The sequence below is a fragment of the Hakea prostrata genome, chromosome 2 (assembly GCF_041222555.1).
Source record: "Hakea prostrata isolate BN-2017 chromosome 2, UWA_Hpros_2, whole genome shotgun sequence".
NCBI classification, from domain to species: domain Eukaryota; kingdom Viridiplantae; phylum Streptophyta; class Magnoliopsida; order Proteales; family Proteaceae; genus Hakea; species Hakea prostrata.
Window position 1 is genome coordinate 74045653 of NC_142601.1, and position 17672 is coordinate 74063324.

Sequence of the window (17672 nt, forward strand, 5' to 3'; positions counted from 1 at the left end):
TTGATGAATCTAGGTGTGAGAACTTCCAGTTCATTACAGTTATTAAAAAAATAAAATAAAAATCAATATCAAGATAATGAATGTATAAGAGGAAGAGCCAATAACTAGTAGTAGTCCTAGAGATCCAAAACAACATTAAATTAAATTAGAGAAGATTACTGAACCAGCAGCAACAATATTGTAGTAGCAGTAAGACAATGTCCTATTTAGTTAATGATATAGGACAACAAGTAATCTATGCAGCAGTAGCACTTATTGTTCACAATCAGTTCTCAGTATTGACAATCACAAAGCAACCCCCCTGTTTACTAGAAGAATAGAGAGTTGATGTCGATTCCCGTAAACACGGCAGTAGAACTAATGATCCTCAATATATTCCATTTGCCAAAAGAATAACTGAATAACACAATTGAAGTCGATTCTGGCAAGCAGAGTAATTGTATCATTTGATTCCCCCCCCCCCCTGAAACACTTGTACTCGAAACTAGTGATAGAAACAATAGGAAGGCAATACGGCATCAATAGAATTTGTCGGAGCAGAAAATTCAGTGGGGAACACAATAAAGGAGAAAGAAGGATAAAAAAGATAGGGGAAAAAGGGGAAACCTGAGAAGAATCCAACTTCTGTGTCCAAAAGACTTCACCGATCTCTGGATTCTGCAGTTTATTAATAGCAAGTACATTGATCACTTCATGAATTTTGAGAAGGATCTGATATATTATTAATGCATCAAGAGGTGGCTGTGCAACAGGTAGAAAGGGAAAAACAGAGAAAATTGATCAAAGTCGAGAGAGAAGCAGTCCCTAAGCTGATTACAGATGCCTAATAGCATGTTAGAATTTCATTACTTGTAATCAACCTAGGGACTGAAAGGAAATTCAGAAAGAAGATGAAGAATAGAAGGAGGAGAAAGGGAGAAATAGGGAGAGAGCTGGCATACCTAAGGCTCTCCCCAATTATGCTTTATTTATAGATTACAAATTACTCTTAGGTAGGAATACTTCTTAAACTAAATTAGTAAATTACAACAAAAAGAAAAAGTAAATATGCATAAATTACATAACATCTCCCAAATCTACTAAATAGGAAACTATCCTTGGGAGATAACTTGTCAACCAAGCAACTAGGAAAGCAGAACGTAAACTATACTAGGCAACTTCTAAACTGCACTTGGCCAAGATATCATCCTAAGATGTGACTGTCAACAAAAACTCCAGCCTGATAAATTCCTCCCCTTCATTTTTTGCTTTTGTTCCTGATTCAAAGACATCATGATTGTTGAGTGCAGGATACTGTTGTTCGCTGGTCTGCAGCAAAAGGTTTAGGTCGCGTAACTGCATGTTTGACATCTGCACTTGCAGATGAAGTCTTATCATCAATTTTGGAGCTTTTCTCCCCTGTTGAGGTTTAATAGCTCCTCCTTGATTACTGTTTCTTCTCATGTCATGTCTTTTTAAATTTCTTGCTCTAAAGAAATGAAAAAACTGGGGAGTTCGGAACAGTCTTTCTTGTTATCTCTAATTTTTCATGACCACAATTAAATGCTCTTTTATTGATATAGCATATGACTTTTTAATAGGGAGATGGGTCGTGGCATGGAGGTTGCTTAGCATTAGCTGAATTGGCACGCAGAGGTTTGCTGGTACCTAGTAGTCTTCCTAAAGTTGTTCCATTTATTATAAAGGTAACCTTTTTTATTTCAAGCTTCAGGTTAATTACTGAGATATCGGCAAAGCCAAAGTTCTTTGTCTTTTGTGCAGACATTGGCACGATGAGATCTAAGTTAAAGCACCATCTATCTAATATCTATTGCTAAACTTGTTAACGTATTATCAATAGAAGAAAAAGGGTGTAGTCAAGGACTCTAGTCTCCCTCTTTGGTATTGGTGAATGGTGTCCTAGGACTTAATCTTGGACAGAGAAATAAAAGAATACTAAAAGGGGATATCTGACTTGATGACTGGGAAAGGTCTGGATGGGTGTGTGGTGCTTTAGATAAGCCAAATCTTCTAGGGCTTCCTTTCATTCACAGAATTCGACTTGGGATCTGCTTATAGCGTCAGAACAATATGTTCTAAGAAGAAATATCTTAATATTGTTCTTATCAATCTTATTAAGTATCATACCAAATCCCATCAATTGAATCACTTATTTATAAGAAATATAAGATGTTGACCAAAGAAATAACAGAAAGGGACCTGAAATCAAAGAGGTAGTCTTTTATTTGTTTTTGCTATTCAATATAATTCTTTTGAGATTTGTTCACTTGCTTGTTCAAAGCTCCTTTTTTCATTATCAAGTACTGCTACCTAACCAGCCTCTTGTGAATGCAAAGGTTCACTAATCCCTCCTGGGACCTGCTGAATTGTACATCTTTTCTCCTATGATGATGGGGAGCTAAAAGATCTACTACTTTGTTTCCTTTATAAAAATGGATGGTGTATTTTTTCAGTCAACATATTCCTTTTTTAATGTGTTGTGCTATTCTTTTAAATGGGGTCATCTGCTTTCTTTCTCTTCTAGTGAATGTTCTGGACTTATTTTGTGATGTCTCCATTTTGGTTTAAAGCATGTGGAGGGGTTCTCTTGCACTTGTGCGTCCCCATCTATCAGATTTTAGTCTTTGAAAGGGGTTGAACTATAAATAGTTGTGGTTTCCTTTCTTTCCCAATTAAGTTCTTCATAGATATTTTTCTAAACTTCAGAATTTTTGACACTTGATAGGTTAAGTGAACGAACATTTTAAGATTGTTTAATGTTTTGATCCATGTAGCTGAGTGTTTTTTTTTTTTTTGGGGGGGGGGGGTATTCTCTAACTTTTACTATCATCCTCCAGTATTTCCCATTTCTCAGTTTCCTTGTTTCATTCTTTTTATGTTTTTCCTTTTATTTTCTTTATAAGTAAACACTTCATTCTTTTTATGAGTTGGAGGCTGAGTTGTTGCAATTGTTAATGCTTTTGACCCTACAAATACTAATGGCAGTTTGTATGAAAACAGGCACTACATTATGATATTCGTAGAGGTCCACATAGTATTGGATCTCATGTACGTGACGCTGCTGCCTACGTATGTTGGGCATTTGGCCGTGCATACTATCACTCAGACATGAAAGAAATTTTGGTCCAGCTTGCTCCCCATCTTTTAACTGTGGCCTGTTATGACCGTGAGGTGGGCAACTCTTTCATGTCCCTTTTTTATCACACCTCTTTTTTGTTGCGTGCTGAATTTTCAGATTTTATTTCAGTTACTCTCTGCTTTCTTTAGGAAAATTATTGAAGTTTATGTATATGATTCTCAGGTCAATTGTCGAAGAGCGGCTGCAGCTGCATTTCAGGAAAATGTTGGAAGGCAAGGGAATTATCCACATGGAATTGACATAGTCAATGCGGCTGATTATTTTTCGCTTTCCTCACGAGCAAACTCCTATCTTAATGTTGCTTCTTGCATTGCTCAGTTTGAGGGGTACCTTTATCCTTTTGTGGAAGAATTGCTGTTCAACAAGATCTGTCACTGGGTATGAATCTAATCAGAAACCGTTTGTTCCCTTTGTTCTTCCAAACAGGTTTCTTTTAAAATGACTATGTGAACTTACTGGTCTGTCTTTTAAGCTTCACAATAGTATTATATGCTTCTGTAGTAGAAACCACATCTAATATTGCTGCTCCTACAAGGGAAATGCATTTTAGGGAGATCATCTAGGTCTCTTCCCTCTTCAGCCATAGATGATCAGCTATACCAATCACGGTCCTTGTCTTTCAATACAAATAATTATCCATTTGCAAAGCCAAATAACTCGATCCATGCCTAAAACTGCAACTGAAACCTCTAACCTGGTTTCCTATGGGTATCTCTATTAGATGGTCCCTGAATTGGATACCTTTATAAACCTTTAGCTTGATTTCTAACGTATAATTATTGCCATCTGTTTCACATATCTACATTTAATCTTTTGAAAACTTACCATTCAAAGTGGTTAGTGACTGCTGTTTAAGGGGATTTGGTTAACTTTGTAGTTGAGGTTGATGTACTTAGTGATCATGAAGTTGTATGATTGAGTATCACTCACCAGCTAACGGAAGGAAAATCATGGGGGTGTGGAGGGAAGAAGGATGAGATACAGCTTGTGAAACTCACACTTATGCAGGATTAAGGATTCCTGAGCTTGAATGCATGTATTTTCTTCCCCTTGGATAATTTGAAGGAAATTTACTGACAGGCTTGCTGATTTTACGTCATAGGTGTACTAATCCATTGATTGCATCTGTTTTCTCCATCTTGATTGGATCCAAAGACTTCACCTGTCTTTTGTCAGTAAATATGTTATCCCTCAGTGCTTTCTTTCTTCAGTTGTATCTATATTCTTACTTTCTCTGTTAAACATGCTGCTTTGTCAACTCTTACCGATTTTAACATGATTCTTTTTCCATGTAATTGGTGGAAATTTTTTCATTAGAAAAATGTATATCAGAATATACGAATTAAGTGGAGTTGCACTTTCATGAATATCAAATCTTTTCATTCTTGAATATAGGATAGAGGTTGAAAATCTAATCTATACATTCTTGAATGTAGGATAGAAGTTTGAGAGAACTTGCTGCAGAGGCTCTTTCTGTTCTTGTAAAATATGACCCAGAATATTTTGCCACAACCGTGCTAGAGAGATTAATTCCTTGTTGTCTTTCAACCGATCTGTGTATGCGTCATGGAGCTACTATTGCTGTGGGGCAACTTGTTTTGGCTGTCCATCAGTGTGATCATGTGCTTTCCCCTGGTTAGTATTTTACCTTGTATTGCTATGGTTTATTGGTGGCTCTAGTAAAAATCCTTTATCTCAGGTCTTAGATGATGTCATAAATTGAGTTTACCCTTCCTGTCCGTAATAAACACAGCATCTATTGATATCTATGCAATTATGCATGCATCCAAATTAGTGTCACTTCTGTTTAATCTGTTCTTCAAAAAATGCTGTAATTGGTTTGGTGTTAGTAACTGATAGGACCCCCTGGTTCTCAATCTTAACTCTCCCAAATCAAAATTAAACACAGCATCTATTGATATCTACAGACTTCAAACAAGAAGATAGCAACAGAATAATATTCATTTCATTGCAAACATTCTGATCATCAACGAGAATAGATACAACTCTATTTCTATTCACTGATAATTCAGTTCTTGGAATAAGAAATTACACAACTAAATTTGTAACTGATAACATCACAGACTCACTACTCTACCTGAGAGGTTTCCCTCTCCCTCGCAAGCTCTGCTTGCATCTCCTCTGTTTTCTCCTCCCCTCTCCTCCCCCTTCTCCCCCTTTCATACTCCCTTCCTCACGTAACAAACTCTAACCAATTTTTACTCTCCTATCCAATCTTCTTCTGCCAGCTGGAAAGTCTGCTCTGCAGCTCTGGCTACAGCAGACTCGTGGTTACTGTCTAATTGAGAGTTGCCACCTGTCCCCTCCCCTGCTTCCGATGCTAGTGGTACTGTGTTCTGTCTTGTCCCTGCTGTAAGTGATGCTGCTTTCCCTTGTTTACCCGTGCGTTTGTATACCTGAATAACAAGGGGCTTATCAGTTACCAAGGGAATTCTTTTGGCTTATGTAAGCTCCTAGTCCATAGAATGATTTCACAGGCTGTACATGGCACCATATCTGAAGCTTGTGTAAATCTGTACTTCAGATAAGCAGAAAGCTGTTGCTGGTATAGTTCCTGCTATTGAGAAAGCTCGCCTTTATCGTGGCAAGGGTGGAGAAATCATGCGTTCTGCTGTTTCACAGTTCATCCGTTGTATCTCCCAGAGTCGTGTGTTCTTGCCAGAGAAGACAAAGAGAAGTTTGCTCGATACTCTTAATGAAAACTTACGGCATCCCAATGCTCAGATACAGGTAGTATCTCCTTTCATTTATAAACTACTTAATTTTGTTCGTTTTCCTTCTTGACTCTGCATTCTGATCGAAAATGTACCTGCTACACACAGAGTGCTGCTGTCGAAGCATTAAAACACTTTTTCCCCGCATATTTTGTCCGGATTGATGATGGAAGTGCTAATGGTATCACATCAAAGTACTTGGAACTTCTATCTAATCCTAATGCTGCAGCAAGGCGTGGATCTTCTCTGGCCCTAGGTATCTTGCCTTTCAAGTTCTTGGCTGCTAGATGGAGAGATGTACTATTGAGGCTTTGTAGCTCTTGTGCAGTTGAGGTATACAAGTTACTCTTTCTAGTGGACTTTGAGCTTACGTTCTTCAATGTACTCTATAGATGTATGTATTTCTATGCAATTGCTTCTTGCAGGATAACCCTGATGATAGAGATGCTGAAGCACGTGTAAATGCTGTCCGAGGACTTGTATCTGTTTGTGAAACATTAAGCAAGACAATGAAACTTTCTGCTTCTCTTTCTCCAGAGGATTGTAGGGCTCTGTATCTTTTTATCAAGAATGAAGTCATGCAGGCCTTATTCAAAGGCCTTGAGGATTATTGTGTAGATAACAGAGGAGATGTGGGTTCGTGGGTTCGCGAGGCTGCCATGGATGGTCTTGAAAAATGTACATATATCCTTTGTGAGAGAGAATCTGTGGGCTTCCCAACAAAAGTACTAGGAGTTGAGAACACCGTTCTGCTGGGGAGTGAAATTGCTGGAAGTGATCATGGTCATTTGCTTTTTGATGCAAGTCTCGCAACAAGTTTAGTTGGAGGCCTTCTAAAACAAGCTGTTGAAAAAATTGATAAATTAAGAGAGAAGGCTGGAAAAATGCTTCAAAGGATTTTATTCAATGAGGGTGTTCTTGTCCCCTGCATACCCTATAGGGAAAAGTTAGAACAAATTGTTCCTAATGACATGGATGTTCACTGGGGAGTAAGTATATGTTACACTCACCATTTCCGAATTGCTTGATTAGTTCATCAACAGAGATGCATTTGTTCTCATTCCTGCAGGTACCCAATTTCTCGTACCCATGTTTTCTACAATTGCTTCAATTTAGTTGCTACAGCAAATTTTTGATTTCTGGGTTAGTGATCTCTGTTGGGGGATTGCAAGAGTCCTTGCGGAAGGCGTCTCTCTCAGCACTGTTGGAATATCTTCAAGATACTGAAAATTATAAAGGTGAAGGAAGAACCAAGGACCATATGCTTGCTTCTGACCTCCTTTGGGTTCTTCAACATTATAGAAGACGTGACAGGGTCATCGTACCTGCTCTGAAGGTATAATGACACTATCATTGGTCTTCGCATATTGCTTAGTTACCTTTAAGGGTATAATGGGATTTTGACATATTTTGGTTATACTTCTCTTAATTGACTTTTGTTAGAAGTTATTGACTGGAGTTCACTGTAATGTTCACGTGAACATTGTTATGAGCAGTAGTTTCTTATTTATGATGCTTTCCTTTTATGCCCGGAATGTGCTTTTGTGACTGTCTTGTTGTACTTTGAGTGAAGTGAGTCCCAACCTCAGTCTAGCGTGCGCCCCGTCAATTCCTTTGAGTTTCATTCTTGCGAACGTACTCCCCAGGTGGGATACTTAACGAGTTAGCTACAACACTGCACGGGTCGATACGCATAACTAGGAATAATAGAGAGCTGAAGGAAGAGAGAAGAAGTGGTGGAGAAAAAGAAGAGATGGAGGAGGGAATGGAGCATTGTGCCAGATGTAGGTCTCCTCCTTAATAGTGTATTTATTATTGAAAAGGTTCTAGATTAGAGAGATCTTCAAAGTATCTCTAAATGTAGTTACAAGATCTTCAAGTATTACTATCCCAAAAGATACTTGCTTGATACCCAAGTAACAAAAAGGAAAGCAAACAAATCTCCCTAAGTATTGCTTGCTAGTCAATCAATCAAGCTAAATAAAAATAGAAAGTGCAGAAAGTAGAAAGTAATATCCTAATCTAATAAAAAGGAGCTGAGTAAATAGAATAATATCTAATCCAATCTATGGTGGACTCCACATAAGGTGGTTACCATTGAATTGGTAAATCATGCATATCTTAACACTCCGCTATCAAAGGCTCTAGCTGGGACTATCAGGAACATGTACTAAAAGATTCATCAGTCTAACACAAGTAGCAATAGTAGACGCCGAATACACTAAGAGAACTTTACTAGGAGATAATCAACAACAACTTAATCTTCATGCCAATGAACCATCCAACAATGAAAATATGCAGCTCCAATGTCCACGTAAGTGGGTAAAAAGTTCAGCTCTAATGTTGTGTATAAACTCTTCTCAAGTAGGCAAGTAGTAAATAAAAGAATCGGCAGGTAAAAGGTAGTATGGGTTACTTTGGAGCAAGTAGGTAGGTAAAAGGCAATATGAATTACTGCATACCAAATAAGTAGGTAAGAGACAGTTAGTGTTACTGCGGACCAAGTAGGTAGATAAAAGGTAGTATGGGTTACTACAAACCAAGTAGGTAAGGACAAGGACAATATGGGTTATTGTGGGCTAAGTAGGTAGAATGTAGATAAAAGGCAGTATGAGTTACTGCGGGCCAAGTAGGTAGATAAAAGGCAATATGGGTTAATGCGAACCAAATAGGTAGGTAAAAGGACAATATGAATTAATGCGGACCAAATAGGTTGGTAAAAGGCAATACAGCTTACTGCGGCCCAAGAAGGTAAATAAAGGTAGTATGAGTCACTATGAACCGAGTAAGTAGATAAAAGGTAGTATGGGTTATACTACGGACCAAATATGTAGGTTTTGCTATAGAATACCATCTTAGAGGATAAAGATCTTCACAAATAATATTCTTTAACAAATCTTGAGTATCTATAGAATAAGTCTCCAATCTCCCCCTTATGTGTTATGTGTATCATTACACATTGACAAACAATGACCAAAAGTAGCACAACAACCAAAATAGTAAGATGCCACGAAATAATGTCCAATGCTCCACTTCATTGTATAAATAATCTCTAAGCAATTAGATCCCAAGAAACAATTTCCGTGCTCCGTCATGGTAGTGAATGATGTAATATGGTAAATGCATGGTGATGATTAATGATAATTAGTCCAATGGCAAAGATTTATGGTATAAATGGAATTTAATGTGAAGGTATGTAAAATATAGAGGAGGAGAGGTATAGTCAACCATAGATAGTTATGAACAATGAGGAAGCATTAGATGTGTTAAATCTGAAACAGCACCAAGGGTGGGTAGAAAATTTTGCTTTAAAAAAACAGCAGGAGGTCGTGGATGAAATATAACTGATATTGGATTTGCAGGCTGAGTTTGAAAACCAGATTGTAGAACTTGCTCAAATTTGAAGTGAATGATGATTGGCTGTAGAGAAAGCACGGCCTAAGGCTTCTCCAACATTCGGTGGTGCAATCAAAAGATATGGTAGTAGTTCCCAAACTAGAAAATAACCCGCCACCTATTGGGACTAAAACTTGGACCTAATGGAAGTCTAGTGGAGGTAATGACTGGCTGAAAATTTGGTGTGATTCTGATGGGTAGAATGGATGACATGTTGATGCAATGGAATTAGAATATAGGGTCTAGAAAGAGAAGGTGATGTTTGTTGAGAAATCCAGCCGATGAAATAAGTCAGGTTGGGATCAAGTTTCCGTTTAGATACATACGCCCATCTCCTGAAAAAACAGCAACATCAATTGGTGGAGTGGTAGATAACTTGGTCTTCAAGAAAACTGGAGACTGCTGCCCAGAAAAAACTGTAGGCAAGGTATTCAGGTACATGGAACAACAGACATGTTCTTCATATAATCAGACTTTAAAATCTTCAATCCTTCATGACTTGTTTAGAAGGTCTAGTTCATACTTGAACAACAAAGAACATAGAAACATAGCAGTTGTACCTGGGACAACAGCAGCAAAATTTTTGCTAGATTTGAAATAACAGATCACACACTGAAAAAAAAAAAAACTAGTCATCCAGGTCTTTGTTGGAGTATTAGATTAAGGAAAGGCTGAACTTGATTCGAAACAAACAATGGAAGCAGTAGTGAAGCAATATGGTACCAGCAGAATTTTTCGAAACAAACATTTTTTAGAAACAGGGGTAGAGTATATAACTTGCAGCAGAACTTATAGCATAGACAATAGAGGACAGTACTCAGGTCTTGCAATCCAATACTGGGCTCAAGAGGAATAACAGTGCAGATTGAATTTCAGATTTGCACAAAAAACAAGGTAGTAGTAGCCTCGAAGGGCAGAAACCGAAGGCCTAGAAGGTTATCAACATTATTTGAATAATCGAACCATATACAGTCCATACTTTTCAAGATTAATAAGCAGCTTAGAGAACTAGAACAAGACAGATCAATTCACAAAAAGATCCTCTGACTTGCACAGAAATGTGGGTTGAGAGTTCCACGATTCAAAGTCTGAAACAGAGCATATCGAATCAACAAGAACTTCGGACTTGCGCAGAACTGTTGACTGAGTTCCACGATCTGAATTAGTTGCAAAAAATGTGAAATCCTCCATGATCTCTAGGCCTTCGGTAGTATTAATAGATAGGTAAAGATCCCTTCATATGTTGATTAAGAAGGATTTACATTATATAGATAGGACAGGAATAGGTGGTTGCACACCAAATAAGAAAAAAAGGAAAAAAAAACTAACAGTCGAGAGAGAAGAAGCAGTCTCTAGACTGGTTAAATCCTGTATGATACTGCGTTACAACTTCAGTACCTATCATCAACCTATGGACTGAAAGGAAGTTTAGAAAGAAGAATAGAAGAAGACTGAAGAAGAGAATAAGAAGGGAGAGAGCTCGCATATATGTTTTGGGTCTCTCCTGGTACTTTATTTGTTATATAAAATCAAATCTTAGTTTAAGAAAGTTTCCTTAACAGAGTTACAGCAAAAAGAAAATTATATATTGCATAGAATCTCCCAAATCTACTAAAAAGAAAACTATTGTAAGGAGATTATTTGTCAACCAAGTAATAAGAAAAATAGAAAGCAACTAAAATAGAACCTCAGCTAAAGTAGGAAAAAAAAACTCTCCAGATTGCAGCAATCCAATCTAGTCTGCAGCTATATCCCAACTTGTGCAAATCTTAACAGAAGGAATTGATAAAACCACTTAAAACATCATGTTCCTGCCAAGCATCAAGTGCTGTCTTATTTCTCAAAATTTTACTGAAGAAAGCACCAGAAGTACAGCACTTTGTTTCTTTCTTTGTGTGTGTTGACTTGATCATCATTATCTTTCTGTTGTAACATGGATGCAACAGTTATACAAGGTAATGCACTTTTTTTGTTAGAGATCACTTTTTCTGTTTTTATGATGTCATCTTTTTTTTTTTTTGGTGAGTGATGTAATCTTAATTTAGTATTCATATTTGAAACTTCTCCTTTGTGATAATTATCTATTCTATTTCAGACCATTGAGATTCTTTTCAGCAACAAGATCTTCTTGCGGATGGAGGTCAGTTCATTTTGTCTTTTATTGTTAATTTACATATTAGAGTTTTTCAGAACTTGGAAATCAGCTTGCTTGGTCTCACACTTATGTTGATTGCATTGGTGAATCAACTGAACTCAATTCACCAGTAAGTATGAAAATGAAATAAGAGAACTGCCCAATTACATAGAAGGATAGAAATTTGTAAGTTATACCCTTATTTCATACCGATAAACTTGCTTGACATTTAAAAATTAACATTTGAAAACTTGGATTGTTCATTCCAAAGACAGCTAGGATTACTTTCTTCATGGGGTTTAATATGTTTACCTTGGGTGGCACACTGTTTTTGTTCCCTTCTAGTACTTTTGGTAGTTTTAGGAACTATAGATTTTAAAAAAAAAAACGTTGTAAAAAAATGCTCATTGTCTTCTGGGTTGGTGGTACCTCTCCAACCTCTAGGCTACATGATTTGGGCATTGGGAGATCTAACTGAAATGTAGCAGGTAAAGCTGAAAAATGAAGAGATAGATGGAAATGACCTTTCTTGGAAATGCTGCCTCAAAAAAATAACAAAGCAAGAATGATAATGCAAAGATTAACAGGTATGCATGAGAATGACAAGACAATGATTCACACATTGCACGCCATCATTGGAAACTTACTATTTTGTTCTTCGACTTAATTGGATTGGATATTGGTACTGGCCTCAAGCTTAAACTGAGTGTTATTCTATAACGTTTGTTGGATAACCAGAAAAGGTGCTTGGGGGTTCTCATGTGGAGTGAGTGGTTTGGAATTATATCCTTCAACAGACCACTTCCAATAAAATGTTGTTTTTTGGATGAATAAGAAATTGTATTAAAGACGGAAAAGCGCTTACAACAAGGCAAGTTAAATTAAAGCAAAGATTAAAAGCACCAGCCAAGCAACATGAGAAAGCCCAGAGAAGATGGGCCGAATAGAGGCCTAAGAGATTATTTTACGACTTCTTTTCTTCTTGTTCTTCCTTTTCTTAGTGGACTTGAGGTCGACCAAGAAATCATCGCCAAAGGGGTAGTGCCCCTTAACAGAGCGGTTACTTCTTCTACATCCAGTTCGATCCGCTTTGGGGGGGGGGAGAGAAGGATCCGCATCGAACTCGTTAGGGACGGGGTCTTGGGTAGAGTTTATATTGAAGGGCAAGGGCCCAAGGGGTAAGGGGCCCAATAAGGAGCACATGGGCAAATCAGGGCGGAGATTGGGATTCTCGGGCCCATGGGCCAAGGGGTTCATTAAGGGGCTCAGGGGGGGTAAAATGGGAAGGGAGAGGTGATCGTGGGTGGAGTGCGGGGGATATCAGGGGTGAGAGAAGGAGAATTCACTTCATTCATCGAAATAGGCTGAGCGTCAGGCGAGAGGGGAGTTTCAGAGATTTCAGGGGCAATGGAAACATGGAAGAGGAAAGAATCAGATTGCAGAGCAGAGGAGAGAATCGTCGGCTCAAGGAGGTTCTCGACGAAGGGAAAAGGTCCTTCAGGGTCAATGGAAAGGACTGGTCCCAAGGCAACGACAGAGGTAGCAGGTGAAGCAGCAACAGGAAGGTGGCAGAGAGTCTCAGAGGATTTTGCAGCCAGGGGAATAGAGTACGGGGAGGGCTTGGAAATACTCATCGATTTCTTGGATCGACACCTCCGGTAGGTGAAGACTACCGTCGGCGAGCTTTCAGAGGGAGAGCAAGGAGAGTGTTCGGTACCGGCGGTGATTTGGGAAGTAGAGGGTAAGGGAGGGGGGGGGCAGTAGGTTCGGAGCTCTTATCAAGGGAAAGCACACTAGCTGAAGCAGAAGAAGAGGTGATCTGAGCAGCGGCAACAGAAGAGGTATTGTCTGGAATGAGACCATCAATAGGGTTAGAGAGAACAACTGGGGCGGCATCCTCCTCCGGTGACGGCAGAGACAGCCATCAATAGAGATGAGGTTCAGCTTGTCGATCAATGATCCAGGAATGTTTTACGGAGAAGGAGTCGTTAACTCGATCAACGGAGGCGGAGACATCACCGCGAGCAGCGAGGTTGTCAGAGCTTGGACAGGAGCAGCTTTCTGAGCAACAAGAACATGGGCCTTCAGCAATTGAGGAGTAGATAACAGAGACCCAGCAGAAGGAGCATTCCGATTGGAGCATTCAGAGCTATCGTGACCGAAAGTGAGGCAGATAGAACATCTTGACGGAACCCAATCATACACAATTAGTTGATTGAGGTGAGAACCCGAATCAACAACTATGGTGATGCAGGGAGGGAGAGGCTTGAATGCAGGCACATCCACACAGATACGGGCATAGGACATGCGCTCAAGCTTGGAAGTCTTCATATCAGAGCAGAGGGGATGGCCTAACGCAGAGCTAATGCGACTGAGGCATTTGCAATTCCAAAACTCCAGCGAAAGACCCAGGGAGACTGATCCACAGGGGAAGCGAACGGAAATCATCTCTCCTGAGTGGCATGGATGGCTTCCAGGGTTTTATGAATATTGGGGATTTTCCAACAAACCAAGGAGAGCCTTCGATGGCTTTGACTCTACAAGAGGCAGAAGCAAACTTGAACAACAAGATGCCATTATCGATGACGAAGGTGTCCAAGGAACTAACCGAGTCCATTGCTTGGCGAGCGAGGCTTTGAAGATACCAATAGGGGGCAGGGGCCAAGGAATTGACCAAGCACAGCTTGTTTCCAGTGAAGAATTCCAGGACCAGTAGCAGAGGATGGGCATTTGACCAAAGGAATGGGGGCATCAGATGAAGGGGGAATGAAGGTGAGATTGCAGTCAGGAGAAGCAGGGGGCTTGAAAAGTACGGTCCAGGCCGATGGTGGAGAAGGAGCAGGAGTGGTGGAAAAAGACAGTGAGGCGTTTGTGGGGTTGGTGGAGGAGGACATAGTGTGAAGTCTCCTACCGGAGAGCAGATGATCGGAGCAGAAGGAAGAATGCAGAGGTCCACATCTTCGAAGCCTTAGTTGAGTTTCTTATGTTCCCAACAAATTCAGAACAGTGGAATTTCCAATAAAATGTTAACAGCCTAGTTATGTGGTCCTCCAATTACCTTAAGAGTTTTAGAGTGATGCATATATTTTGAAATAGTGTAAACATCTCTATGTACTATATATGCTTTCATTCCCCTTGGTCTTGCAGTTTCACCTACTTTGTTACGAAAGGTTCCATGTAGCCAACTCATTTAGTTGGAAAAAGCTGAGTTATTGTAGTGTGAGTATATGCATAATTGCCTGTCATAACATTTCTCTAAATCATGCTGTAGGCTAATGCTGCTGAATTCTTTCATGGAGTTTTGGATTCTCTTGCCATTGAGTTGAAGGGATCAAAGGACTTCTCCAAGTTGTATGCTGGAATTTCTATTCTTGGATATATAGCTGCTTTTATGGGCACAGTGAACTCTCCAGCCTTCCGTCAGCTTCTAATTTTTCTTGGCCATCGATACCCAAAGGTTTGTGGTGCTCCAACCCCTACCATACTAAAAGAACAGATTTTTTCTTATTACGTAGGTTTGCACTGTTTCTCTTTTATTTTCTACCATATAAAAAGAACAGATTTTACTAAAAAGATCTTCAAGGTCGCTAAGTAGATATATTCATATAATCAAGGTTTAAAGTATTGATATCCCACTTTAGGTATCATATCAGATGGGTGCTTTCAACAGACATATCACATTGTACTTGAGAGACACAGCATACTCTTAGAGATGCGTGGAAATGATCAACATACATAAAGAAATGTGTAGAACATAGAACAGAACAAATAAGTATATTTAAAATTTTGTCATGTATAGAAAGGAGAACAAAGTAGGAAGATGAGACAAATGTATTCAATTGGTTATACATGAAGGATGAGGTTTGTTGCATTTATTAATGTCATTTTCTTGTACTGTATCACACTTATTGTATTGGTACTGTAGAGATACAATATGTATATGTGTCTCAGCTGAAATGGTAAATCTGCGACCAAGATACTACCTTCACATTGTTGTATTCTGTAACATCAAATCCAGTATAGAAAATGGTGGTTCTTCTGCACTAATTCTCATAGATACTAATAGTATTTTTGCTGTTGTGTTGTTTTCCAGATACGGAAGGCTGCTGCTGATCAGGTGTACCTCGTGCTCTTGCAATGTGGTAATCTTGTGGCTGAGGACAAAATGGGGAAGGCACTTGACATCCTTTCTGAATCTTGTTGGGATGGTGACATAGAGGATGCAAAGTACAAAAGATTACAATTATATGAAATAGCTGGCTTGGAAACTAGAGTTGTGATGACTAGAAGTGAAGAATCAAACAAAGATGATTACAAAAGAGCCGCATCTGATGAAAATGCATCATATTCTTCATTAGTTGGTTCATCTGGATTCTGACACCAGATATATTTCTGTACCATTTCTGCTGGAGTTCCTGTGGTAATCAAAACCTTTCTGTTTATTTCCCTGTTAAGTACAAGTTCTTTCATTGCTATTGCCAAAGTTTTAAGTGATCTTTTAGTTTCTTATCCAGGGTTGTCCTTTCTTAATGGAAATCATGAGTTTGGTATCATCCGATTTGCCATATCTTCAGTGATTAAGATCAATTAGTACCAGTTCATTAGATGAATTCTGCAAGAATGAGAAATAGCATGTAAAAGTTTAAATGGTTTGATCTGTTCCTCATTCTTCTTTAGTCTGCCGGACGCCTTAGTTTGTTACCATTCTGATTATGTATGTGGGTCCTGTAAATTGACAATGGGACTACTCATCGGTTTTGTTTTGTGTCCGTAGCTGAGCGGATAGACTATAAATATAAACTGAATCCTGAGATAGCAGTAGAAATTTTCTCACATGTTACTTGACATGTTCTTTTGACTATTGTTGCTGTTTCCTTTTTACTAGTTGCATCAAAATATAGATTCCAGATTCCTGTCGTTCACCCCCTAGTTGGAAGTTGGAATTTGGAAGAAGACACAAACATAATTGATGTCTATTCACCCCTGGATTCGCTACATGCTGCTGCTTTGGCGGGTTTCTTAAATTGATTTTCAAATTGGTTTTGATAGATAAATAAATGCGTGCGAGTTTGGTTTGAATTGATGGGAAAATTTACAACCTGGTTGATAGTTGCAGTATGATATGGGGTTCTCTGGTGTTTTCAATCTTTTACTTCTTTTACCCAAAAAGGAAAAAGGATTCGAAGAATTCTTTCACTGCTGCCTTTTTTTTTTTTTTCATTTTTTTGGGGAGAATCGTTCTGCAACCCGTTATCTGATTAAGGTACAAGGATCTTTTGATAATTTCATCATCTGCTACCCGAAAAAAGAAAGAAAGTTTCATCATCTTATCAATGAATGTATATTATTGGAAAACGTGTCCAAGTCATTTCGTATACAGTTTTCCAGATAATCCATGATTAAAGATGGAATCAATACGTTAGATTCTTAATCTCTTATACCCTGTTTTTGCTGTTTTCTGAAATGGAGAAATAAGAAATAGTCCATATTCGTCAGTGACAGTGACACCGCCACAAAACAAAACAAAATAAATAGTGTTTGTCAAGGTATATTTTATTATTGTTATTAATATTATTTGAAATGAAGATTATTGTGGATAAGATGCAGTTAAGCTTAACCCAACCACGGAAGCAACATGTACAGTGGGCCTAATTATCAGATTAATTAGCTGGGGCCTAGCCCCTAGAGAATAACTTTTGACCACCCAGGGACAGCTATCAAGTTAACTACTCGTGCAAGTTATTCCAATCAGTCTTGAAAAACACACAGTTTCGTATACTTAATTGTTGTTATAGATGATTCTTGAAAACCAAGGTTTGAATTTGAATGTGACGTTTCCACTTGGTTGATTAATATTGGGATGACGGATGGATAGGGTTTTACTTTTCCCCAAGTCATGGTGTATAAGGATCGGATAGGAAATTCCCTGACCAGTGGCAGGCCATGTTTAGTCTAGTCCATCCATGGCTCTTGATGCCTCTTGATGCCTCTTGATGTCTCTTGCCTCTTGAGGGGACGTACCACTGCACCAGAGAGGAAAATACAAGCACACTCTTAATTCTTAAAGTCTATATATATAAGAAGAGGCTGGCTATAAATATAATATATATAGCCTTTCTTAGAAATGTTTTCCGTGTGTGTTTAGTCTCGTTTTTAAGAGAAAGAAAGAAGAAAGATAAAAAAGAAAAGGTTTATTAATTACTTGTTGAATCGGTCAGAACCAACCAGACCGGGCTGGTTTATTAAGGGTGGTTAAAAAATAGAACTG

At 38.6% G+C, this 17672-nt stretch overlaps 1 protein-coding gene across 2 annotated transcripts in view; it reads left to right on the forward strand.

Annotated features, from left to right (window-relative positions):
- The window catches only part of TTN1 (ARM repeat superfamily protein), a 28976-nt gene extending 12256 nt beyond the window's left edge, over nt 1-16720 (forward strand). The window contains exons 6-18 of one of the 2 annotated variants that reach the window (XM_089146731.1): nt 1290-1406; nt 1581-1685; nt 3001-3171; nt 3302-3517; nt 4576-4774; nt 5685-5890; nt 5983-6207; nt 6300-6863; nt 6944-7210; nt 11366-11410; nt 14676-14861; nt 15498-15824; nt 15919-16720. In XM_089146731.1, the coding sequence (XP_089002857.1) occupies nt 1290-1406; nt 1581-1685; nt 3001-3171; nt 3302-3517; nt 4576-4774; nt 5685-5890; nt 5983-6207; nt 6300-6863; nt 6944-7210; nt 11366-11410; nt 14676-14861; nt 15498-15782 (2586 nt within the window). In that variant the 3' untranslated portion in view covers nt 15783-15824; nt 15919-16720. Of the gene's footprint in view, nt 1-1289; nt 1407-1580; nt 1686-3000; nt 3172-3301; nt 3518-4575; nt 4775-5684; nt 5891-5982; nt 6208-6299; nt 6864-6943; nt 7211-11365; nt 11411-14675; nt 14862-15497 lie in introns of both variants that reach the window. The other variant, XM_089146730.1, reaches the window with a different exon arrangement.
- The last annotated feature ends 952 nt before the right edge of the window (nt 16721-17672 follow it).